The 27,024-nt window shown below is 44.7% G+C and overlaps 1 protein-coding gene across 1 annotated transcript in view; it reads left to right on the forward strand.

The window, feature by feature from the left end:
- The window catches only part of LOC139420182 (piezo-type mechanosensitive ion channel component 2-like), a 213,827-nt gene that overhangs the window by 75,755 nt on the left and 111,048 nt on the right, over window positions 1-27,024 (forward strand). Inside the window, exon 5 of the mRNA XM_071169970.1 lies at window positions 19,163-19,328. Within this exon, the coding sequence (XP_071026071.1) occupies window positions 19,163-19,328 (166 nt within the window). The remainder of the gene's footprint in view (window positions 1-19,162; window positions 19,329-27,024) is intronic.

Consider the following 27,024-nt stretch of genomic DNA (forward strand, 5'->3'; position numbering starts at 1 on the left):
TACTCCTCCCGTGTATGATAGGGAATAGACAAAAACTGCCTGTACTTTAGCCTATTGGATTCCCTGTTATTTACCTATTGCCTGATCTCCGGACTACATTACCAGCCTTTTCCCTGCCTGTACTGTTGCCCTTTTGGACCCCCTGTGTATGACCTTCTGCCTGCCCCTGGACCCAGCTACCTGCCTCCTCCTGTGTATGACCTTCTGCCTGCCCCTGGACCCAGCTACCTGCCTCCTCCTGTGTATGACCTTCTGCCTGACCCTGGACCCAGCTACCTGCCTCCTCCTGTGTATGACCTTTTGCCTGCCCCTGGACCCAGCTACCTGCCTCCTCCTGTGTATGACATTCTGCCTGCCCCTGGACCCAGCTACCTGCCTCCTCCTGTGTATGACCTTCTACCTGGACCCTGGACCCAGCTACCTGCTCCTCCTGTGAATGACCTTCTGCCTGCCCCTGGACGCAGCTACCTGCTCCTCCTGGGTATGACCTTCTGCCTGCCCCTGGACCCAGCTACCTGCCTCCTCCTGTGTATGACCTTCTGCCTGCCCCTGGATCCAGCTACCTGCCTCCTCCTGTGTATGACCTTCTACCTGGACACTGGACCCAGCTACCTGCCTCCTCCTGTGTATGACCTTCTGCCTGCCCCTGGACCCAGCTACCTGCCTCCTCCTGTGTATGACCTTCTGCCTGCCCCTGGACCCAGCTACCTGCCTCCTGTGTATGACCTACCTGGACACTGGACCCAGCTACCTGCCTCCTCCTGTGTATGACCTTCTGCCTGGACCCTGGACCCAGCTACCTGCCTCCTCCTGTGTATGACCTACCTGGACACTGGACCCAGTTACCTGCCTCCTCCTGTGTATGACCTTCTGCCTGGACCCTGGACCCAGCTACCTGCCTCCTCCTGTGTATGACCTACCTGGACACTGGACCCAGCTACCTGCCTCCTCCTGTGTATGACCTTCTGCCTGGACCCTGGACCCAGCTACCTGCCTCCTCCTGTGGTCCTTTGCAATAAACACTTGCTGCGCCCTGTGCTTGAAACCAGCTCTCTCTCCTATCGTGTTCATTACAGTAATATGGTGTCTCCTATTGCTCAGGAAGTGGTGGTCTTCCCTGATATATACCTTAAACAATATAAACTACGCTTATGTCCTAATAATGCTCACACAAGTTCTATTTGGTGCAAAATTGAAAATAAGATGTAATTGGAAATGAAAATGCCATATCCCTACTCCAATATTTCAAAATAGTTCCTTGTGATCTGAAGGGTGGCCATTTGCAAATGTGGAATCCGTACCCTTACCGTTATCATGGACAGTAATGGTTTGAGAAAATTTCAAGATACATGCACATTACCAGGCAAATAATGTTTTCTGTATTTACAACTTAGGTCATCTATGCTGATCTGGACTCCCGAAAGGACTGATCTCTATTTTATACAAATATCTTTAGGAAAGCTCATATTCTGAGCTAGCCATTAAAAAATGGTGGTTCACAGATGTAATTGAATCTGAACAACCATTTTAATTGGAACAGAATATGGGAAAAATATGACCTTGGCATCCCATAATCCAAACCAGCAATTTATACATTTTAAGTTTGTTCACAGACTGTATTTAACACCAAGAATATGTTTTACAATGAAATTGGCCCCAACTGCCAACTGTTCATTGTGTCCAATAAAGCAGGTAGACACATCCCTTCATATGATGTGAGAGTGCCCTGCAGTTAAATGCCTCTGGGACAAAGTTAACCATTTGTTTTTGTGGTGTTTGGATATTTAAATTCAATGCTTTGCATCTGTTATGTTACTTACCGATGATAGCCCCTTGAATCTCTCAATCAATCAGAGAAGATTACTGCTGTCAGGTAGCACTGTTGTGAAACAAAATGTTGGCAACCACCTCACCCTCTCCCATTTAACTAGTGGATACAGTTACTATTAGAAGTTATAACAGAATTACCGTCAGTGAGAATGAATGGTACTGGTCAAGAAGCAATTGAGGCCTAGTGGGGGTTTGTGGGGAGAGACTCGGGGGTTGGATGGGTGGAAGGGGGACTGATGGGAAACCTCGGTGGGATGGGTGGGAGGCATGCTTTCCTCGGGGAGGTGGGGGGGGGCTAAGCGGAGTGGAAGCCATGGTTTTCAGGCGGGTTCGAGGTGGACTTAGGGGGGGGGGTTGGGTTGGGGTAATTTTTGGGGTTATTTTTGTATGCATTTCTTTTAGTGTTTATTTGTACCTGTAACCCCTCCCTCAAAAAAGTAAACGACTAAACTAAATAATAAACTATGGGAATTAAAGCTGAACTGTGTTTCCCATAGGAAATATGTTGCCCCTAGAATAAGGATGCCTGATGAAGAACTAAGGGTTAAAACATCGTTATAAATAATTATCACCTGGGAGCATGAGCAGCATATCACGTGTTAAGGTATGCCCCAGGTGCAGACAGTGCAGAAGAAACAGAAGTTTATTCATTAAAGAGGGGCAGGCAAACGACAGGTCAAGGCAGGCAGGGGTCAATAATCCAGAGAGGGTGTAAGGCACCGGAACAGCATGTGGGCTCAGGGTCAGGTCAGGCAGAGGTCGCTAATCCAGAGTAGAGACAAAGGTACAGGACGGCAGGAAGGGTCAGGGCAGGCAGGCAGGCAGGTAAGGTCAGGGCAGGCAGGCAGGTAAGGTCAGGGCAGGCAGGCAGGCAGGTAAGGTCAGGGCAGGCAGGCAGGTAAGGTCAGGGCAGGCAGGCAGGTAAGGTCAGGGCAGGCAGGCAGGTAAGGGCAGGCAGGCAGGTAAGGTCAGGGAAGGCAGGTAAGGTCAGGGAAGGCAGGCAGGTAAGGTCAGGGCAGGCAGGCAGGTAAGGTCAGGGCAGGCAGGCAGGAAGGGTCAGGGCAGGCAGGCAGGTAAGGTCAAAACCGCGAAGCTACAAAACAGGGACTATAGCAACGGGCAAGGGAAACCGCTGGTAGGTTTGAACGAACAAAACGAACTCGCACAGACAGACAGAAAACACAGGTACAGTATAAGTACCCAGGGGGTAATGGGGAAGATGGGCTACACCTGCAGTGGGTGGATATAAGCACAAGGACAGGTGAAACAGATCAGGGCGTGACACAGCAGTGTGCAGCCTTTTCCTTTCTGTTTTCCACGAATTTGCCTACAACTCCAGGACCTGCGGAAAGTACCTGGATGTGCGTATGTTCTTCAGCTTTTGCCCCTAGAATAAGCACATGAGAATGGAGGTTTGTTGTGAGGGATGTACGTGTAAAGTAAGTGACATCAGCTTTGTGATCTCCGGGGTGGCTTCTGGGCAGCAATTATGTCCTCTCTTCCTCTTTGAGAGAGCCTTCTACCCATAACCCCCATAACCACATTTGTGGTGGTTGGTGTGTCGAGGTAAAATTATCTTTTGTTTCCTTTCACATGGAGATAAACTTAGGATCATGCTCGCAATCTGATCTTTGTGCATGCAACATGCTCAAGTCAAACTGGGCTTTTGTGTCATCTACTCTTGTTTCATTGTCTACTGTACTGTAAGGCCCGCTTCCGATTTCCTCTTCATCATATCGACATCCCCTCACGATTGTTCAAAGGGCAGCTGACTATTGTGTGAAATTCCTGGATAGAATCCTATTCCTGTATAGAATCAAATTTAGAAGGAAGTCTGACCCATATCTTCAGATTTGGTTTGATTCTGTAACAGCTACTGTTTAGTCTGTGAATGAAACATGATGTTTTACGTGGTGAATCCTGGCTCACTAGTGTCTGCTTCCTGTTCCTCTAAATACTACATGATCCAACAGTTCACATACTCTATGATGGTGCTTTGAACTTTGGAATTTCTATACTAGGTTCACCTGAAAGGCCGCTCAGCAAGGAAGAAGCCACTGCTCCATAACCGCCATAAAAAAGCCAGACTACGGTTTACAACTAACTGTACATGGGGACAAATATCGTACTTTTTGGAGAACTGTCCTCTGGTGGCAGCTTCATGTTGTGGGGGTGCTTTGCTGCAGGAGGGACTGGTGCACATTAAATAAATAGATGGCATCATGAGGGAGGAAAATTATGTGGATATATTGAAGCAACATCTCAAGACATCAGTCAGGATGGAGGCTTACAAACCTGACTCAGTTACACCAGCTCTGTCAGGATGAGTTGCCAAAATTCACCCAAATTATTGTGGGAAGCTTGTGGAAGGCTACCTCAAACGTTTGACCAAAGTTTAAATTGTTTAAGGCAATGCTACCAAATACTAATTGAACTTCTGACCAACTGGGAATGTGATGAAAGAAATAAAAGCTGAAATAAATAATTCTCTACTATTATTCTGACATTTCACATTTAAAATAAAGTTGTGATCCTAACTGACCTAAGACATGGTATTTTCACTAGGATTAAAAATCAGGAATTGTGAAAAACTGAGTTTAAATGTCTTTGGCTAAGGTGTATGTAAGCTCCCGACTTTAATTATTGTGATAATATCGTATCGTGAGGTCCTTGGCATATCCCAGCCCTAATGTCCATATCCTTACCAGTGGATTGATTAATCTCAGCTACACTAAAGCTGTCTTGGTTGGAGCAGGTGGACCACTTCAGAAGTGTGACTTCTTCCTCGTTCCCCACTGAAGTCTACTCAGTGAGTCCAGCCAACATCTATTTGCCATTACATCCCTGCTGCTCCACAAACACCATAGTCTATTCATTACACAGATATTTCTGTTAAACAAGGTGTCACAAAACATTTTCTCCCGCTAATGTATAATTCTCAAATCAGTAGTTAAACTCCAGGACTTTAACAACGTCGGGCTGGATACTGCCGGCAGGCCAGGTGCTGGAATATAGGCTAGTGATATGAGGCCTGAATTGTGCCACTGTGCTACCCTGTTTCTCTTGGCTCAGCGGGGTGCCAGACTCTCTGTGGTACTCTGTGTGCGCTGCCTGCTTCGCCCAAACCGCACCAGGACCACGCTGTACCTTGAGGGCTGCCCAGGGGCGACATGCCAAATGTCCTCTGTTTAATGTACAAACAATGAAAGTGTAATTGCTGTCTAGTGACAGACTGGAGCATACTGGCCAACGTGTAACAGTCGAGTTAAAGGGATTTCCAGGGGATTAAAGCTGAAGTGTGGAGGAAGTGTTAAATGTCCTGAGAGATACCTGGAAACCAGATAAACAGGATGTTGTCATCTGGGAACAAGATGTTCCCTAGAACAGATCGGTAGGAACACCTGTGGTAATTGAATATGAGCATGTTTGGATCACCTGTTACAACCATGGTCATATGTTATTACTTTCCTTCAATAGCTATATTTAATATTTTTGTATTCGACGAACAAGTTAGCTAAACATGTTCCTCAAGGCTTACACCAAAAGTGTTTATACTAGCAATGGACGGAGGTATGAAAAGTAGGGGAAAACGGGTCCTACTGTATTATCTGGTTATTCGTGACTGGTTGTGGCATTTTCTCCCTCTCTTCCCCCTGCTCGCTGACTCAGAGCAAACAGTGGAGCTAAATGAATCCAACTCAAGACCTGTTCTCCATTTGGTGAGGAAGTAGTTAGAGTAAACCGAATCAGACCTGTACCCTACTTAACCCCCTGAGGTACAGTCTTCTTTTAATACGGTGGACGTGATTGGTTGAGTTCCATCATTAGACCATGTGTTGGCCAATGGCTTGTGTCCAGTGTTGTGACCCTCTGGATTGGGCCAAAGTGCTGTCTCCGCTCCGGTTCACACTCCACCCTGACCAAGGCAGAACAAAGAAGAGCTATACTCCATTGGCCAAGACTCTGCCGCCTCGCCATCCCAGACATAATTATTGGTTTATTTATTGGTCAGTCGTGTTCCACTTTTTCCCATTCTTGACCTACTCAGGGGAAGCTGGAAATGTTTTGAAAATGTATACACTTGTATCTGACATTTGAGTCATACTCTGTGCTGCTGGAGGGAAATTCCGTCGTTTCAGCGCCAATGTTCATCAATATTGGAATGCTTTCCTGGAAATAGGAGGCGTCACAGACAATAGTGGAAAACATCGTTCTTTCTATGTATCACGACTGAATAGGACCCTTTGAGTGTGGGATTTAGGACTGGGTACCATTGTTGCCATATAACATTGACCTTAACCACAATGGGTTTCAGTGGAGAACTATCTCGGCCATTCTGTGTGTCACTCTGTGAACAGCTCAACCTTCCCACAACCTTCGAGGCCTTCACAACCTTCTCGAGGCCTTCACAACCTTCTCGAGGCCTTCACGGCTGTAAGTCGACAATTGCAGTCTGTCTGTCAGCTTCTTAATAATCCTGTTAGCCTTGGTTTCCCAAATCACAGGAACAGTTTGTGACGGTCATGGAATTTTGGATGACGGTAATAGGCCAGCCAAATGACCACGGTCTCCGTGATCCCTGTTTGAATAGTAGAGGAGACACAATATCTCCTCTCCTCCAAGTTTCAAGTTTCAGTAGTCGTATATATACGGGATACGCATGGTCGGCCGGATTAACAAATCATAGGCCCGGGGCTTTGTTTTTGTATAGAAAGGGCCCTCCAGTTACCCACGTGGACTGCCTACCTCCTCTCCTCTCCCCGTCTGATTATTAGTAGATCGGCAGCAGCAGGCTGTCTACACTCATTGAGAGCGGACTCCTCAGTCTTCCTGTTGTCAGTTGCATTACTATGGGACAGCTGGAGATCGAATTTGAATATTGAAACAATGTTGCAAATGTCAGAGAAAAACTGCAACATTTATACAAATCTCCACTGTTGAAAACTAAATGTTATTCTAAAATAAATGTGAGAATGTCTAGATGCTTTTTATAGTGGAGCTCAAGTTTATAAATTGCCTGGCTGGGCTGATGAGACAGTGGATTGCGCAGTCTGATGGAACAGAGTAAATAGCCGGTGGCAACTTGTGGAATAGAAACCAGCTGGAATGCGGTTTTAACCAATCAGCATTCAGGATTAGACCCACCCATTGTATAATTTACAACAGAAACTGACTCAATCACACGAATTCCCAGCTTTCCAGTCTACAGTTAGATGTTAGTTCAATTTTTCAAACAGTTATGAAGATTATTTTGTTTTCATGATGGTGTTAATCCATAGCTGTCGGCTTTCAGACATTCAAAGGTTTTTCTATGCTACATGAGACGAGGGTAATTCAACCATTTACCATTTACCCTCCCTTGTTATCATCATTCATGTCGAGAAGCTTTAGGATTAATTGAATTACATTTGAACCGTTTTAGGCGTTTGTCGTTCAGTCTGACATGGATATTAATGCACGTCAAAGTTGGATTACTAAATGACAGTGGCAGATTGTCTAGGGGAGTCAATGGTCCAGGAACAGTTTATCCTTGCCTTTTGAGAGCTGTAATTGGCATCCCTGCTTTGTGTGCATTTGTTTGTGTTCATGTGTGTTGACGTGTTGTCGTGTGGCATGACGTTGGCGGAGGTACCAGTGCCATAGGATGGTCTGCTCCAGAAGCTCAAACTAAAGAGAGAACACCGCGCACCCTGGCACTCGTAAAAAAAGCTTTGCTTATGTTAATGTACCATCTCCAGAAATCTAATTATGTTTGGATTCTGTGAATAGTATGGATTTTCCATCTGTATTCTGATAGTCCCATGTAGATGCTCTACAGACTATCAACAAACTATCTGTTGATAAGCAACTGTTTTCTAAGGTTACAGTTAGGGTTAGGACAAGGGTTAAGTTTAGGGTAAAGGTAAGGGTTAGGGTTAAGTTTAGGGTTAGTGTTAGGGTAAGGGTTAAGTTTAGGGTAAAGGTAAGGGTTAGTGTTAAGTTTAAGGTAAAGGTAAGGGTTAGGGTTAAGTTTAGGGTTAGTGTTAGGGTAAGGGTTAAGTTTAGGGTTAGGATAATGGTTAGGGTAAGGGTTAAGTTTAGGGTTAGGATAATGGTTAGGGTTAAGTTTAAGTTTAAGTTTAGGGTTAGTGTTAGGGTAAGGGTTAAGTTTAGGGTTAGGATAAGGGTTAGGGTTAGGGTAAGGGTTAAGTTTAGGGTTAGTTTTATGGTAAGGGTTAAGTTTAGGGTTAGGATAAGGGTTAGGGTTAAGTTTAGGGTTAGGGTAAGGGTTAAGGTTAGGGTAGGGGTTAAGTTTAGGGTTAGGATAAGGGTTAGGGTAAGGGTTAAGTTTAGGTTTAGAACAAGGGTTAAGCTAGGGTTAGTGTTAGTAGTTTGTTAGTTGAAATGTTACTGATATTATATAGAAGAGCAGCTGTAGATGCCCCACAGACTATCCACATAAAGTGTTACCAAACCACATTTTGTCTGTGTGTGTGTGGTCCCCGTGATATTCATGATATTTTGGATTTGCTGAGAGATACTTGCTGATGATTATGTTATTAATGTTAAACAGTCTGCTGAAGCCGCAGGGCTAAAGGTTTGGATCAGAATCACATGCTGATCATGCACAAACCCATAGCTTACAGACAATCCTTTCAAAGTATAGGTATCAAAGCTCTTAAACCAGGTTTCTTCATCTCATTAAGTAAACCCACCCCAGCCACATTACACCTGGGCTACAGCACCCAAATAGACTGTGAGCCTTATGTTTCATGTTAAGATCACTGATTAGCTCGTAATCATTGAATTTGATCTGTGTTCACATTTCCTCCATGTCCTTAGATGAACGACACACTCTCTCAGCTCTGATGGACCTCGACGCAAAGATGGTAGAAGCCCATGGTAATTAATTAGGAATTCGCACGAGAGATGTGATTGGATTACGGGACGACCAGATATCCCACTAGATGGTTGAGATGTGTTCAGTCGGGAATTGAAAGCTATTCACTCAGACGTCCTCCTGTCATTGATCTTAGTGTTCTGTCATTATTAGGTCATGGACTCCCATATTATTTCTCTCATGGGGTGGTCTGGTAGCGAAATGACTGAATGAATGAGCTTCCTTTTTGGAAGATTGTATTCATTGAATTTTACAACGTCTTTGTCAACATGTGCATTAATTTACATGTTACATGTGCCCGATGCAAGTTGTTGAATGATTGAGTTGTAGCAGAGTGTGATGGAAAGAGTGGAGAAGGCAGATCGTGTCTTTGTGGAATGTGAATTAAATGCATTTGGAATGTCGCGTGAAATGTGCTGACATGCCCATGTAGAATGTTTTAATTAGCCTTAATGGGAAAGTAATCTCCTATGCGGTGAGGATGTGCACCCAAACAGATACACAGGACAATCATCATATCCAGCAGCTCTCAACGTACCGTAGATAGAACAAGCATTGACAGGATACTCGATGGGCCTTTGGAGGTGTAGAGCAAACAACAGGTACAGTAATGGAAGTAGGTGAAAGCAAAGTCCTGCAAGATCTTTTGGGATCTTCTAAGCTATTTTAACAATACATTTAAAGTCAAAATCCTTGATGATTTCTAAGTTTGTCATCATGATTGCAGTCATTTTCTTCAAATCAGAATGTTATTAGGTCTTTATTAATTGAAGCTTTCAGTTCTGATGTGGCTCGTTTTGACATCTTAAATACTATATGCCATTTTTAGAGAAAATAATGACTGTTATTTTTTAAATGGTAAAGTTACTGTAAATGCAAATGATCTGGGTTGAAGACTGTTTAGGATTCAGGTTGAAATCCATATCACATGTTTATCAAAGCCCCCTTTTGCTATTTTGGTGTGTTTGTTTGAACAATCTTGTCTTTGCCATACTCTGAGCTGCCTATTCCTTCTCTGTGTGTTGTAGCCCTGCCGGGGACCCTGGAGAGACACAGTGTCACAGTCTACTCCTAATGATAGATATGCCAGTGTGCCCTCAAGGCCTAAAGTCCAGTGCTAGTTAATGTCTCATAACAGCTCAATTGAGTTAGCTCACTAGCTAGTGCAGAATTTTGTTATGGCTTCCGAAATGAACTGCCAGTTCACTGTTGACTCTCGGTAAAAACTTTTCTCTGTATCCACCATCCAGGTAAATTGTCAATGCTATACAAGCTATCTTTCCAGAGATGAGACTGACAATCTAAATCTGTACAGTTAATTGAGCCACTTTGATCACCTCCCCTTTAAGGCTCTTTCCCAGTTCCAGATTAATGCCATATGCAGGCGTTTATGTTGCCAGCTCACAGCTCCACAGCTCTGTCTTTATGAGCAGGACTGAGATGAAAGACCCTTTAAATGCTGAGAGGAAAGCAAACCGTGTAGACGCAGAGGCTTCATTAAAGAGCTTGTGTTTCCTCCGCCATACGGGGCACCCAGTTTTTGCATGTGTTTTTCTAGCGTGTTAACTAGCGCCGTCTGTCACTTACTAAATTTTTACGAAGGCAAACATCACTCGGTTCAAAGCGTCTGTGTCTGTACCCTCCCCTGGCCGCTCGCTTTTGAATGTCAGATCTCATGCTGAGCGAGCGCCATGGGATTCCAAACATTTGCTTAGAGTTTTATGCAACCCAACATGAAGCAAAACAAGCCTGTGAAAAGTCAAATATCCACCCACTGCTCGTGGCAGCATATCCTGTCTGAGGAGATTATACAGCCGTTTCTTCAAGTACCATCACAGGGACCCAACTGCCATGGGTCTCTAGAGGAGATGTTTCTGTTCAATGGCTACCTGCACTTTCAAAAGTGCCTTCTTTGAACTCCTTCAAACTGATAACAGAATCCGGTTCACTACGTCAGACTTATTTCTATTCCTTCAGACTCTGTCATCCCTTCTAAACTAATTTACGTCATCACCTTGTGCTCTCCCAAGTGTACCTGGCTGTGAGTCCAGGGATGTCTAGGTCTCACCCCGACCACACAGTCTCCCACCCCGGAGATGTCTAGGTCTCACCCCGACCACACAGTCTCCCACCCCAGGGATGTCTAGGTTCCACCACGACCACAAGGTCTCTCACCCCAGGGATGTCTATGTCCCACCCCGACCACAAGGCCTCCCATCCCAGAGATGTCTAGGTCTCACCCCGACCACAAGGTCTCCCACCCCAGAGATGTCTTGGTCCCACCCCGACCACAAGGTCTCCCACCCCAGAGATGTCTTGGTCCCACCCCGACCACACAGTCTCGCACCCCAGAGATGTCTAGGTCCCACCCCGACCACAAGGTCTCCCACCCCAGAGATGTCTTGGTCCCACCCCGACCACACAGTCTCCCACCCCAGAGATGTCTTGGTCCCACCCCGACCACACAGTCTCCCACCCCAGAGATGTCTTGGTCCCACCCCGACCACACAGTCTCCCACCCCAGAGATGTCTTGGTCCCACCCCGACCACACAGTCTCCCACCCCAGAGATGTCTTGGTCCCACCCCGACCACACAGTCTCCCACCCCAGAGATGTCTTGGTCCCACCCCGACCACAAGGTCTCCCACCCCAGAGATGTCTAGGTCCCACCCCGACCACAAGGTCTCCCACCCCAGAGATGTCTTGGTCCCACCCCGACCACAAGGTCTCCCACCCCAGAGATGTCTAGGTCCCACCCCGACCACAAGGTCTCCCACCCCAGAGATGTCTTGGTCCCACCCCGACCACACAGTCTCCCACCCCAGAGATGTCTTGGTCCCACCCCGACCACACAGTCTCCCACCCCAGAGATGTCTTGGTCCCACCCCGACCACACAGTCTCCCACCCCAGAGATGTCTTGGTCCCACCCCGACCACACAGTCTCCCACCCCAGAGATGTCTTGGTCCCACCCCGACCACACAGTCTCCCACCCCAGAGATGTCTTGGTCCCACCCCGACCACACAGTCTCCCACCCCAGAGATGTCTTGGTCCCACCCCGACCACAAGGTCTCCCACCCCAGAGATGTCTAGGTCCCACCCCGACCACAAGGTCTCCCACCCCAGAGATGTCTTGGTCCCACCCCGACCACAAGGTCTCCCACCCCAGAGATGTCTTGGTCCCACCCCGACCACAAGGTCTCCCACCCCAGAGATGTCTAGGTCCCACCCCAACCACAAGGTCTCCCACCCCAGGGATGTCTAGGTCCCACCCCGACCAAAAGGTCTCCCACCCTAAAGATGTCTAGGTCCCACCCCAACCACAAGGTCTCCCACCCCAGAGATGTCTAGGTCCCACCCCAACCACACAGTCTCCCGGTGCACTATGACTCACCAGAAATACCAGGCTCCTGAGCCGTCCTCTGATTCATAGAGGGTGTACTGTGCTGTGTACTTCCACCAGGACCTCTTATGAAAGCGTCCTGCCAACCATAGACCAGCACTGCGCTCCTACTCCCAGTTCACAAATAGAAAATGTATCTCTAAAGCTTCCTCTGAAAAGTTAACTTCAGGTCTACTGGACCGAGACATTTCCTTTCAAGGTCTGAAACAGAAGGTTTTTTCTTTTTCTTCTCTCTATCACATCTGCAAGTGTTGCTGCACACTGCTTTGAACCCAAACAAATATGAAAGTTTAGAAGTTGAGTTACGCTTTTCAAGGGAAATTGGGGTTGGGGGGCACATTTATGGTCAAGCGAAGGGGACCAGAGAGCCCACTGCAACAGCCACAGCATACCTTTCCAGAGCTAGTCAGACCAGCGCTGTAACAGAGAGGACAGTGGGAATATCCCACACTTTTACTATGGAACAAAATATTTTCTGTGTATTTTAAGAAGCTAGCACAGTACACTGCTCAGCTAAGGGTTAAATGCTCTTTTGCAGTGATAATGCTTATATATTTAATACGGGCCGTGCTTTAATTGGCATGGATGGAGAATGGCCTGTAAAATGTGTTTTATAGAACACAATGTATAGAGCACAATCTATAGAACACCATGAATAGAACACAATGTATAGAACACAATATATAGCACACCGTTTATAGAACACCATGTATATAGCACAATCTATAGAACACAATCTATAGAACACCATTTATAGAACACCGTGAATAGAACACTATGTATAAAACACAATGTATAGAACACAATCTATAGAACACCATTTATAGAACACCATTTATAGAACACCATGAATAGAACACCATGAATAGAACGCCATGTATAGAACACAATCTATAGAACACAATCTATAGAACACCATTTATAGAACACCATGAATAAAACACCATTTATAAAACACAATTTATAGAACACCATTTATAGAACACCATGAATAGAACACAATGTATAGAACACAATCTATTGAACACAATCTATAGAACACCATTTATAGAACACCATTTATAGAACACAATGTATAGAACGCCATGTATAGAACACAATCTATAGAACACAATGTATAGAACACCATGTATAGAACGCCATGTATAGAACGCCATGTATAGAACGCCATGTATAGAACACAATGTATAGCACGCCATTTATAGAACACCATGTATATAACACAATCTATAGAACACAATGTATGGACCCGTTGTACTTTGACCTACTTCCGGCGCCGACAGAGATGGCCGCCTCGCTTCGCGTTCCTAGGAAACTATGCAGTTTTTTGTTTTTTTACGTGTTATTTCTTACATTGGTACCCCAGGTAATCTTAGGTTTCATTACATACAGTCGGGAAGAACTACTGAATATAAGAGCAACGTCAACTCACCATCATCACAACCAGGAATACGACTTTCCCGAAGCGGATCCTGTGTTTTGCCTTCCACCCAGGACAATGGATCGGATCCCAGCCGGCGACCCAAAACAACGACGCCGTAAAAGGGGCAAACGAAGCGGTCTTCTGGTCAGGCTCCGGAGACGGGCACATCGCACACCACTCCCTAGCATACTACTCGTCAATGTCCAGTCTCTTGACAACAAGGTTGATGAAATCCGAGCAAGGGTAGCATTCCAGAGAGACATCAGAGACTGTAACGTTCTTTGCTTCACGGAAACATGGCTCAATCGAGAGACGCTATCGGAGTCGTTGCAGCCAGCTGGTTTCTTCACGCATCGCGCCGACAGAAACAAGCATCTTTCTGGTAAGAAGAAGGGCAGGGGTGTATGCCTTATGATTAACGAGACGTGGTGTGATCATAACAACATACAGGAACTCAAGTCCTTCTGTTCACCTGACTTAGAATTCCTCACAATCAAATGTCGACCGCAATATCTACCAAGAGAATTCTCTTTGATTATAATCACAGCCGTATATATTCCCCCCCAAGCAGACACATCGATGGCCCTGAACAAACTTTATTTGACTCTATGTAAACTGGAAACCACATATCCTGAGGCTGCATTCATTGTAGCTGGGGATTTTAACAAGGCTAATCTGAAAACAAGACTCCCTAAATTCTATCAGCATATCGATTGCGCAACCAGGGCTGGTAAAACCCTGGATCATTGTTAGTCTAACTTCCGTGACGCATATAAGGCCCTCCCCCGGCCTCCTTTCGGAAAAGCTGACCACGACTCCATTTTGTTGCTTCCAGCCTACAGACAGAGACTAAAACAAGAACCTCCCGCGCTCAGGCCTGTTCAACGCTGGTCCAACCAATCTGATTCCATGCTTCAAGACTGCTTCGATCATGTGGATTGGGATATGTTCCGCATTGTGTCCAACAACAACATTGACAAATATGCTGATTCGGTGAGCGAGTTCATTAGAAAGTGCATCGGCGATGTTATACCCACAGCAACGATTAAAACATTCCCAAACCAGAAACTGTAGATTGATGGCAGCATTCGCGCGAAACTGAAAGCTCGAACCACTGCTTTCAACCAGGGCAAGGTGACCGGAAACATGACCGAATACAAACAGTGTAGCTATTCCCTCCGCAAGGCAATCAAACAAGCTAATCGTCAGTATAGAGACAAAATAGAGTCGCAATTCAACGGCTCAGACACAAGAGGTATGTGGCAGGGTCTACAGTCAATCACGGATTACAAAAACCAAACCAGCAACGTCACGGACCAGGATGTCTTGCTCCCAGACAGACTAAATAACTTTTTTGCTCGCTTTGAGGACAATACAGTGCCACTGACACGACCCTCGGCCCTCGACCCCGCCCTGTGCAACTGGGTACTGGACTTCCTGACGGGCCGCCCCTAGGTGGTGAGGGTAGGTAACAACATCTCCACCCTGCTGATCCTCAACACTGGGGACAAGGGTGCGTTCTGAGCCCTCTCCTGTACTCCCTGTTCACCCACGACTGCGTGGCCATGCACGCCACCAACTCAATCATCAAGTTTGCGGACGACACTACAGTGGTAGGCTTGATTAACAACAACGACAAGTGTGGTGACAGGAAAACAACCTCACTCAACGTCAACAAACAAAGGAGATGATCGTGGACTTCAGAAAACAGCAGAGGGAGCACCCCCATATCCACGTCGACGGGACAGTAGTGGAGAGGGCAGTAAGTTTTAAGTTCCTCAGTGTATACATCACGGGCAAACTGAATTGGTCCACCCACACAGACAGCGTTGTGAAGAAGGCGCCTCTTCAACCCCAGGTAGCTGAAGAAATTTGGCTTGTCACCAAAAGCACTCACAGATGCACAATCGAGAGCATCCTGTTGGACTGTATCGCCGCCTGGTACGGCAACTGCTCCGCCCACAACCGTAAGGCTCTCCAGAGGGTAGTGAGGTCTGCACAACGCATCACAGGGGGCAAACTACCTGCCCTCCAGGACACCTACACCACCCGATGTCACAGGAAGGCCATAAAGATCATCAAGGACAACAACCACCCGAGCCACTGCCTGTTCACCCCGTTATCATCCAGAAGGCGAGGTCAGTACAGGTGCATCAAGGCAGGGACTGAGACTGAAAAACAGCTTCTATCTCAAGGCCAGACTGTTAAACAGCCACCACTAACATTGAATGGCTGCTGCCAACATACTGACTCAACTCCAGCCACTTTCATAATGGAAATTGATGTAAGAATTGTATCACTAGTGTAACGGCAGATCTCCTCTTCGTCTGAAGAGGAGTAAGGATCGGACCAAGATGCAGTGTGGTAAGTGTTCATGATGATTACTTTAATAAATAAACTGAACACTATGAAATACAAAACAATAAATGTGAACATGAACGAAACCGAAACAGTACCGTGTGGCAACAAACACTCACACGGAAACAAACACCCCCAAACCAACAGTGAAACCCAGGCTACCTAAGTATGATTCTCACTAACGACACCTGCCTCTGATTGAGAACCATACTAGGCCGAAACAGAAACCAAACATAGAAAAACAAACATAGACTGCCCACCCCAACTCATGCCCTGACCATACTAAATAAAGACAAAACAAAGGAAATTAAGGTCAGAATGTGACAACTAGCCACTTAATATAATGTTTACATACCCTACATTATTCATCTCATATGTATATGTACAGTGGGGCAAAAAAAGTATTTAGTCAGCCACCAATTGTGCAAGTTCTCCAACTTAAAAAGATGAGAGAGGCCTGTAATTTTCATCATAGGTACACTTCAACTATGACAGACAAAATGAGAAAAAAAATCCAGAAAATCACATGGATTTTTAATGAATTTATTTGCAAATTACGGTGGAAAATAAGTATTTGGTCAATAACAAAAGTTTATGTCAATACTTTGTTATATACCCTTTGTTGGCAATGACAGAGGTCAAACGTTTTCTGTAAGTCTTCACAAGGTTTTCACACACTATTGCTGGTATTTTGGCCCATTCCTCCATGCAGATCTCCTCTAGAGCAGTGATGTTTTGGGGCTGTTGCTGGGCAACACAGACTTTCAACTTTCTATGGGGTTGAGATCTGGAGACTGGCTAGGCCACTCCAGGACCTTGAAATGCTTCTTACGAAGCCACTCCTTCGTTGCCCGGGCGGTGTGTTTGGGATCATTGTCATGCTGAAAGACCCAGCCACGTTTCATCTTCAATGCCCTTGCTGATGGAAGGAGGTTTTCACTCAAAATCTCACGATACATGGCCCCATTCATTCTTTCCTTTACACAGATCAATCGTCCTGGTCCCTTTGCAGAAAAACAGCCCCAAAGCATGATGTTTCCACCCCCATGCTTCACAGTAGGTATGGTGTTCTTTGGATGCAACTCAGCATTCTTTGTCCACCAAACACAACGAGTTGAGTTTTTACCCAAAATATATATTTTGGTTTCATCTGACCATATGACCTTCTCCCAATCTTCTTCTGGATCATCCAAATGCTCTCTAGTAAAATTCAGACGGGCCTGGACATGTACTGGCTTAAGCAGGGGGACACGTCTGGCACTGCAGGATTTGAGTCCCTGGCGGCGTATTGTGTTACTGATGGTAGGCTTTGTTACTTTGATCCCAGCTCTCTGCAGGTCATTCACTAGGTCCCCCCGTGTGGTTCTGGGATTTTTGCTTACCGTTCTTGTGATAATTTTGACCCCACGGGGTGAGATCTTGCGTGGAGCCCCAGATCGAGGGAGATTATCAGTGGTCTTATATGTCTTCCATTTCCTAATAATTGCTCCCACAGTTGAGTTCTTCAAACCAAGCTGCTTACCTGTTGCAGATTCAGTCTTCCCAGCCTGGTGCAGGTCTACAATTTTGTTTCTGGTGTCCTTTGACAGCTCTTTGGTCTTGGCCATAGTGGAGTCTGGAGTGTGACTGTTTGAGGTTGTGGACAGGTGAATTTTATACTGATAACAAGTTCAAACAGGTGCCATTAATACAGGTAACGAGTGGAGGACAGAGGAGCCTCTTAAAGAATAAGTTACAGGTCTGTGAGAGCTAGTCTTGCTTGTTTGTAGGTGACCAAATACTTATTTTCCACCATAATTTGCAAATAAATTCATTAAAAATCCTACAATGTGATTTTCTGGATTTTTTTTCTCATTTTGTCTGTCATAGTTGAAGTGTACCTATGATGAAAATTACAGGCTTCTCTCATCTTTTTAAGTGAGAGAACTTGCACAATTGGTGGCTGACTAAATACTTTTTTGCCCCACTGTATATACTGTACTCGATACCATGTACTGCATCTTGCCTATGCCGTTCTGTACCATCACTCATTCATATATCTTTATGTACATATTCTTTATCCCTTTACACTTGTGTGTATAAGGTAGTAGTTGTGGAATTGTTAGGTTAGATTACTCGTTGGTTATTACTGCATTGTCGGAACTAGAAGCACCAGCATTTCGCTACACTCGCATTAATGGTCACATACACATGGTTAACAGATGTTAATGGTCACATACACACGGTTAACATCTGCTAACCATGTGTATGTGACCAATAACATTTGATTTGATTTGATTTGATTCAAGTCCTGAAGACTTCTTTGTTTACCTTTTCATTTTTAATTTCCTAATTTCTCCCTCTGATTTACTTCCTTTACTCAATATTTACCCAACAAATCCACACTGTTTTGTTTTTATTTTTATTTATTTTTTTACTCCTTTTTCTCCCCAATTTCGTGGTATACAATTGTTGTAGTAGCTACTATCTTGTCTCATCGCTACAACTCCCGTACGGGCTCGGGAGAGACGAAGGTTGAAAGTCATGCGTCCTCCGATACACAACCCAACCAAGCCGCACTGCTTCTTTAACACAGCGCACATCCAACCCGGAAGCCAGACGCACCAATGCGCCGGAGGAAACACCGTGCACCTGGCCACCTTGGTTAGCGTACACTGCGCCCAGCCCGCCACAGGAGTCGCTGGTGCGCGATGAGACAAGGACACCCCTACCGACCAAGCCCTCCCTAACCCGGGCGACGCTAGGCCAATTGTGCGTCGCCCCACGGACCTCCCGGTCGCGGCCGGTTACGACAGAATCCACACTGTTTTGTGTGAGAAAACAAATCCTGTAAACAATATCGGAATATGAACGAAGGTGATTTGGTCATAAGTTGAGTACCAATTCGCTATAAGTGAGAAACACACCCACATATTTATAGAGTAGGAACTCAGACTGTAAACTATTTAACGATTACTCTACCTTGTAATGAGCCCTAAAACCCATGTTTTGAATTATATATAAATTAGCTGTTAACCACATCACGTTGTGTTTACCATCGCCTTGTTGTAGAGACAGGGATTTTAAGTGTATAGTTTAATTATAACAGTTATCATTTGATCTGCTGGCATCAAATATCATCACTGAGCTGACAGGAATCCTCATGATGCAGTACAGTGTTGGCTACTGCATCTGAAAACTGTAAACATAATAGTACCCAAATTGTTTACCTTTACTTATCTGTCGTTGTTGGCTAACCATTTTTCCCTGTTTCTATCTCTCCCTGCAGCGTCCGGGGTGCCGATGCAGGAAACGGAATCCGTGTGTTCATGCCAGACATCGGCATGTTCGTGGCGGGCCTGGTCACGTGGCTGCTGTGTCTGAGTCTGGAGGAGAAGCCGCAGGTGAAAGACAAATCACAGCAGCATGACGTCGAATGCGAGTCAGACAGTCAGGTGAACTCATCTCTCTACAGACAAACCTCTGCCCCTGGCGTATCTGGATTTACAGGGGAACCCCACACACCCATACACCCTACCCTCGTAAATGTTGTACTCAGTACAGGCCAGGAACTCACTAAAGAGTAGTGACAAGACTAACAGAGCCCAAAGAAAGGAAATACTTTTAACTTTCATTTATAAATACATTATACATAGAAAAGTATGTGGACACCCCTTCATATTAGAGTATTTGAATATTTCAGCCACATCAGTTGGTCAAATGTCTGCCCTGCTAGAGCTGTCAATTGTAAATGCTGTTTATTGTGAAGTGGAAATGTCTAGGAGCAACAACGGCTCAGCCGTGAAGTGGTAGGCCACACAAGCTCACAGAATGGGACCGCCGAGTGCTGAATCACGTAGCGCGTAGAAATCTGCTGTCCTTGGTTACAACACTCACTACTGAGCTCCAGACTGCCTTTGGAAGCAATGTCAGAACAAGATCTGTTAGTCGGGAGCTTGATGAAATGGGTTTCCATGGCCGAGCAGCCTAACACAAGCCTAAGATCAACATGCGCAATGCCAAGTGTCGGCTGGAGTATGGAAAGCTCGTCGCCATTGGACTCTTCACCATCTGGCAGACAGCATGAATGCATAGTGCACACTGTAAAGTTTGGTGGAGGAGGAATAATGCTCTGGGGCTGTTTTTCATGGTTCGGGCTAGGCCCCTTAGTTCCAGTGAAGGGAAATCTTAACACAACAGCTTAAACTGATACTCTAGACGATTCTGTGCTTTCAACTTTTTGGCAACCTTGGGGGCAAGGCCCTTTCCTTTTTCAGTATGACAACGCCCCCGTGCACAAAGTGAGGTCCATACAGAAATGGTTTGTACAGATCAGTGTTGAAGAACTTGACTGGCCTGCACAGAGCCCTGACCTTAACCCCATCGAACACCTTTGGGATGAATTGGAATGCCGACTGCGAGCCAGGCCTAATCGCCCAACATCAGTACCCGACCTCACTAATGCTCTTTTAGCTGAATGGAAGCAAGTCCACACCGTAATGTTCCAACATCTAGTGGAAAGCCTTCCCAAAAGAGTGGAGGCTGTTTTAGCAGGGGAGACCAACTTCATATTAATTCCATTGATTTTGGAATGAGATATTCGACGAGCAGGTGTCCATATACTTTTGGTCATGTAGTGTAGATGAATAAACCTACTCCAAAATATCTGTCCTTTTCTGATAAAAAATGATTTAATCAGTCCTGGGCCAGTTTGGTTACCACAACAGTAATGGGCGCTGGGCAAAAAGGTTCAATATAAGGGATTATCTTTATCTATATATTTCTGGGTATATCTGACATTTTATAAGATCTTATTTCTTATAAGGAGCTACTATAGGATATTCTTTGTAATGGGACACTTTCTAAGGATATCTAGTGAGTCAATATCCAGACATACCATGTATGATATACAGAGGGAATCCAAAAACAATATGTAAATGAAAAAAATATATATAGAGTTTATGTTTGTTAATTTATTGAGCATGTGCTGAAAACTCAGAAATACATCTGAAATCGTCCTTATTTTCAGCATATCAAAAAACATATCAAGATCCGGATATGGACCTCAGGAAGAAGATGCATATCTGGACTCAATATAGCTTCCTATCTTGGAATGTGCTGAGAAAACACAGATATGCGATGAATACAGTCAGTATTTGTCAGCACGAAGAGAGAAAATAGGACGTCACATATTCTGAGGATATTGAATGAGTCCACATCCGGCCATGTCCATGCGTGGTATTCGGAGTGATCCCATTATCAGATACAGTATGTCTAAAAGACACATCTGTATTCAGAATTTATCAGGATATGGTACATGTAGAATATCAAAAGTGTGTCATGTCAAGATATCCCCTGGTACCTTCATTTCATTCCCAGTGGGGTGTGATCATAGGCAAGCAAGGCAATCTCTTTTACATGTTAATCCCCAGGAATCCACCCAGTAGACTTCACCACACACAGTCTCCATTGCGATGGTCTCTCAGAGCATGGAAAGCTGCAGTCCTCTTTTCAAGTATCAAGTTTTATTAGTCATATGCACATGGCATTTATTTTAATGACCTTTATTTAGCAAGGCAAGAACAAATTCTTATTTTCAATGACGGCCTAGGAACAGTGGGTAAACTGGCCTAGGAACAGTGGGTTAACTGGTCTAGGAACAGTGGGTTAACTGGCCTAGGAACAGTGGGTTAACTGCCTTGTTCAGGTGCAGAACATCAGATTTTTACCTTGTTAGCTCGGAGGATTCGATCTTGCAACCTTTCGGTTACTAGTCCAACGCTCTAACCACTAGGCTACCTGCCACCCCTACATGGCATTCACTGTCCAATGAAATGCTTACTTGCAGGTTCCTTCCTGACAATGCAACAACATAAGCAATAATAAAATATAAGAATATGGACATAAAGTAAATGGCTAAAATGGAATAAAATCTACATTTTAGCATAAGTATAAAACAGGAAGACACAATTGATGTTTGCACATCTATCAGAGAAGGATTGATTGGGGGGCAAGTGTTTAAGTTGTGCAGTATTAGCAATAGTAAATAATAGTCTGGTAGCAGCTGTTTTGATGTGTGTGTAGCATGGAGGGCCTTGTGGTTGGGGAAGGAGCAGGTCCCATACCAGGCCGTGATGCAACTGCTCAGGAAGCTCTCGATGGTTCAGCAGTAGTATTTGGAGACGACCCGGGATGCCGTGCCGAATTTCTTCATCCGCCATAGGAAGTAGAGATGCTGTTGCACTCTCTTGACAACAGTGGTGGTGGTGTTCGTCCATGTCAAGTCATCTGTGATGTGGACAATCAGGAACTTCAAACTCGTGACTCTCTCTGCTGCAGTCCTGTTGATGTGGACCGGGGTGTGTTCCCTCCTCTGCTTCCTGGAGTCAACAATCAACTCCTTTGTTTTGCTGACGTTGAGGTAGAGGTTGCCAGTTCACTTACTAAAAAAAATAAAAAAATAAGTGTTAAGTAAAAAATAGAAAATAAAAGTAACAAATAATTCAACAGCAGCAGTAAAATAACAATAACAAGGCTATATACATGGGGTACCGGTACAGAGTCAATGTGCGGGGGCACCGTTTAGTCAAGGTAATTGAGGTAATATGTACATGTAGGTAGAGTTAAAGTGACTATGCATAGATTATTAACAGAGAGTAGCGGCAGCGTGAAAGAGGTGTCTGGGTAGGCCTTTGACTAGCTGTTCAGGAGTCTTATGGATGCCTCATCGTTGTCAGTGATCAGGCCTATCACTGCTGTGTCATCGGAAAACTTGATGATGGTGTTGGAGTCGTGAACGGCCGTGCAGTCATGAGTGAACAGGGAGTACAGGAGGGGACTGAGCACGCAACCTGAGGGGCCCCCGTGTTGAGAATCAGTGTGGTGGATGTGTTGTTCCCTACCCTTACCACCTGGGGCCGGCCCATCAGTAGGTCCAGGATCCAGTTGCAGAGGGAAGTGTTTAGTCCCAGGATCCTTAACTTAGTAATGAGCTTTTTGGGGACTATGGTGTTGATGTTGAATGCTGAGCTGTAGTCAATGAACAGCATTCTCACATAGGTCTTCCTTTTGTCCAGGTGGGAAAGGGCAGTGTGGAGTGCAATAGAGATTGTCATCATCTGTGGATCTATTGGGGCGGTATGCAAATTGGAGTGGGTCTAGGGTTTCAGGGATAATGCTGTTGATATGAGCCATGACCAGCCTTTCAAAGCACTTCATTGCTACGGACGTGAGTGATACGGGTCTGTAGTCATTTAGGCAGGTTACTTAGTTCTTGGGCATAGGGACTATGGTGGTTTGCTTGAAACATGTTGGTATTACAGACTCAGACTGGTTGAAAATGTCAGTGAAGACACTTGCCAGCATGCTCGGAGTACACGTCCTGGTAATCCGTCTGGCCCTGTGGCCTTGTGAATGTTGACCTGTTTAAAGGTCTTTAAGAGTGTGAAAGAGTGTTAAAGAGTGTGATCACGCAGTCGTCCGGAACAGCTGCCCTGATGGTAATTCTGCTATTGCCTTGGTGTTATTACCTGGATAGCTCCTAATCCACTGGGTTTGGTCAGCCTCCCTCTACGTTGGAGAGCTTCTCTCTGCAGACCTGGTAACCCACAGGTTACAATGCATATGTAGGCCTTGAAGAAATGCCTCAGAGACGAGATAGCCGTTAGGGAGAGCGAACGAGAAACGAGGGGATGGGGATTTGTTAGGGTCAGCTTTCTTGAAAGGGGTTTAGGTTGGGTCTCTAGACAGGTTGTATAGAAATTTCATTTGGCAGCCGAACAGGAAATTGTCAGGCTTGGTCATATTACCCAAAGCGATTGTGCGGATGACTGGATTTGATGCAGGATCATTCCAACTTTAGTTACCATATAATTGGGTCACTCCAACTTAGGTTACCGTATAAATGGGTCATTCCAACTTGAGTTACCGTATAAAAGCACCTGGCACCTACTACCATACTACATTCAAAGGCACTTAAATATTTTGTCTTACATTCACCCTCTAAATGGAACACATACACAATCCATGTCTCTATTGTCTCAAGGCTTAAACATCCTTCTTTAACCCGTCTCCTCCCCTTCATCTACAATGATTGAAGTGGATTTAACAAGTGACATCAATAAGGGATCATAGCTTTCACCTGGATTCACCTGGTCAGTCTATGTCATGGAAAGAGCAGCTGTTCTCTAATGACTTGTACACTCAGTGTTGACTGTGGTTATGACTTGTACACTCAGTGTTGACTGTGGTTATGACTTGTACACTCAGTGTTGACTGTGGTTATGACTTGTACACTCAGTGTTGACTGATGATGTGGTTTCATGTGGTTACTGATCAGTCTGAAGGAATCCTTCTGCAGGGGTTGTTGTACCATCCCATTGGATTTGATATACCCAATTATTAATGCAGTCAAATTAAAAGTGTGTACTCTTCTTGTAACCATTTTAGGGCATTGAGTTCAGTCCTTGTAAACGTTATGATCTTGATCACTTGATTCAGGTTAAGAGCCTCTCGTTTCTATCAAAATAACGACATGCTTATTCGTTCCCTTATTCCCTCTTGAATTACACAACATGCATGACATCAGTTTAAAGCATTCCTGCTTGGTGAAAGTTGGAAAGCAATATGTAAAAACATTTGCAGTGCGAAGGAAACCGTGAGTTAAAAACTTTATTTGTCAAAACAAAAAATGTTGATCTCCACCGAGCGGTTCTCCACGCTTGTGTGATTCCTTTCCGCTCGTTGGCTTCAACTTGAGTACCGCCTTCCACAATGCCTCGATTGATCCCACTCCCACAGCTCCCAGACCCCTTCGCTTGACCTTCGCCCCGTTCCCTGCAACTCTTCAGTTTTCTTCTACCCACGTGTGCATCCTGTTCCAAGGTGGCAGTGTTTATTCAGCCATGTGGCTCAGACCAGCTTTTGCAAAATAACTCTCGTTTTTATTTCTCCCAATCTGTTTCATAGACCCGGTTTAGTTTTCTCCCTCTCTGTTTCATAGACCCGTTCTAGTTTTCTCCCTCTCTGTTTCATAGACCCGGTCTAGTTTTCTCCTCTCTGTTTCATAGACCCGGTCTAGTTTTCTCCTCTCTGTTTCATAGACCCGGTCTAGTTTTCTCCCCTCTGTTTCATAGACCCGGTCTAGTTTTCTCCCTCTCTGTTTCATAGACCCGGTCTAGTTTTCTCCTCTCTGTTTCATAGACCCGGTCTAGTTTTCTCCCTCTCTGTTTCATAGACCCGGTCTAGTTTTCTCCTCTCTGTTTCATAGACCCGTCTAGTTTTCTCCCTCTCTGTTTCATAGACCCGGTCTAGTTTTCTCCCCTCTGTTTCATAGACCCGGTCTAGTTTTCTCCTCTCTGTTTCATAGACCCGGTCTAGTTTTCTCCTCTCTGTTTCATAGACCCAGTCTAGTTTTCTCCTCTCTGTTTCATAGACCCGGTATAGTTTTCTCCCTCTCTGTTTCATAGACCCGGTATAGTTTTCTCCCCTCTGTTCCATAGACCCGGTCTAGTTTTCTCTAGTGTTGTGGTGTCTCTCTTTATGTAGTGGTGTCTCTCTTTATGTAGTGTTGTGGTGTCTCTCTTTATGTAGTGTTGTGGTGTCTCTCTTTATGTAGTGTTGTCTCTCTGTATGTAGTGTTGTGGTGTCTCTCTTTATGTGGTGGTGTCTATCTTTATGTAGTGTTGTGGTGTCTCTCTTTATGTAGTGGTGTCTCTCTTTATGTAGTGTTGTGGTGTCTCTCTGTATGTAGTGTTGTGGTGTCTCTCTTTATGTAGTGTTGTGGTGTCTCTCTTTATGTAGTGTTTTAGTGTCTCTCTGTATGTAGTGTTTTAGTGTCTCTCTTTATGTAGTGTTGTAGTGTCTCTCTTTATGTAGTGTTTTAGTGTCTCTCTGTATGTAGTGTTTTAGTGTCTCTCTTTATGTAGTGTTGTAGTGTCTCTCTTTATGTAGTGTCGTGGGGTCTCTCTTTATGTAGTGTTGTAGTGTCTCTCTTTATGTAGTGTTGCAGTGTCTCTCTTTATGTAGTGTTTTAGTGTCTCTCTGTATGTAGTGTTTTAGTGTCTCTCTGTATGTAGTGTTTTAGTGTCTCTCTTTATGTAGTGTTGTGGTGCCTCTCTTTATGTAGTGTTGTGGTGTCTCTCTTTATGTAGTGTTGTGGTGTCTCTCTTTATGTAGTGTTGTGGTGTCTCTCTTTATGTAGTGTTGTGGTGTCTCTCTTTATGTAGTGTTGTCTCTCTGTATGTAGTGTTGTGGTGCCTCTCTTTATGTAGTGTTGTAGTGTCTCTCTTTATGTAGTGTTGTGGTGTCTCTCTTTATGTAGTGTTGTGGTGTCTCTCTGTATGTAGTGTTTTAGTGTCTCTCTTTATGTAGTGTTTTAGTGTCTCTCTGTATGTAGTGTTTTAGTGTCTCTCTTTATGTAGTGTTGTAGTGTCTCTCTGTATGTAGTGTTTTAGTGTCTCTCTTTATGTAGTGTTGTAGTGTCTCTCTTTATGTAGTGTTTTAGTGTCTCTCTGTATGTAGTGTTTTAGTGTCTCTCTTTATGTAGTGTTGTGGTGTCTCTCTTTATGTAGTGTTGTCTCTCTGTATGTAGTGTTGTGGTGTCTCTCTTTATGTAGTGTTGTAGTGTCTCTCTTTATGTAGTGTTGTGGTGTCTCTCTTTATGTAGTGTTGTGGTGCCTCTCTTTATGTAGTGTTGTCTCTCTGTATGTAGTGTTGTGGTGTCTCTCTTTATGTAGTGTTGTGGTGTCTCTCTTTATGTAGTGTTGTAGTGTCTCTCTTTATGTAGTGTTTTAGTGTCTCTCTGTATGTAGTGTTTTAGTGTCTCTCTTTATGTAGTGTTGTAGTGTCTCTCTTTATGTAGTGTTTTAGTGTCTCTCTGTATGTAGTGTTTTAGTGTCTCTCTTTATGTAGTGTTGTAGTGTCTCTCTTTATGTAGTGTCGTGGGGTCTCTCTTTATGTAGTGTTGTAGTGTCTCTCTTTATGTAGTGTTGTAGTGTCTCTCTTTATGTAGTGTTTTAGTGTCTCTCTGTATGTAGTGTTTTAGTGTCTCTCTTTATGTAGTGTTTTAGTGTCTCTCTTTATGTAGTGTTGTGGTGCCTCTCTTTATGTAGTGTTGTGGTGTCTCTCTTTATGTAGTGTTGTGGTGTCTCT

The sequence above is a fragment of the Oncorhynchus clarkii genome, chromosome 11 (genome assembly GCF_045791955.1).
Source record: "Oncorhynchus clarkii lewisi isolate Uvic-CL-2024 chromosome 11, UVic_Ocla_1.0, whole genome shotgun sequence".
Lineage (NCBI taxonomy): Eukaryota > Metazoa > Chordata > Actinopteri > Salmoniformes > Salmonidae > Oncorhynchus > Oncorhynchus clarkii.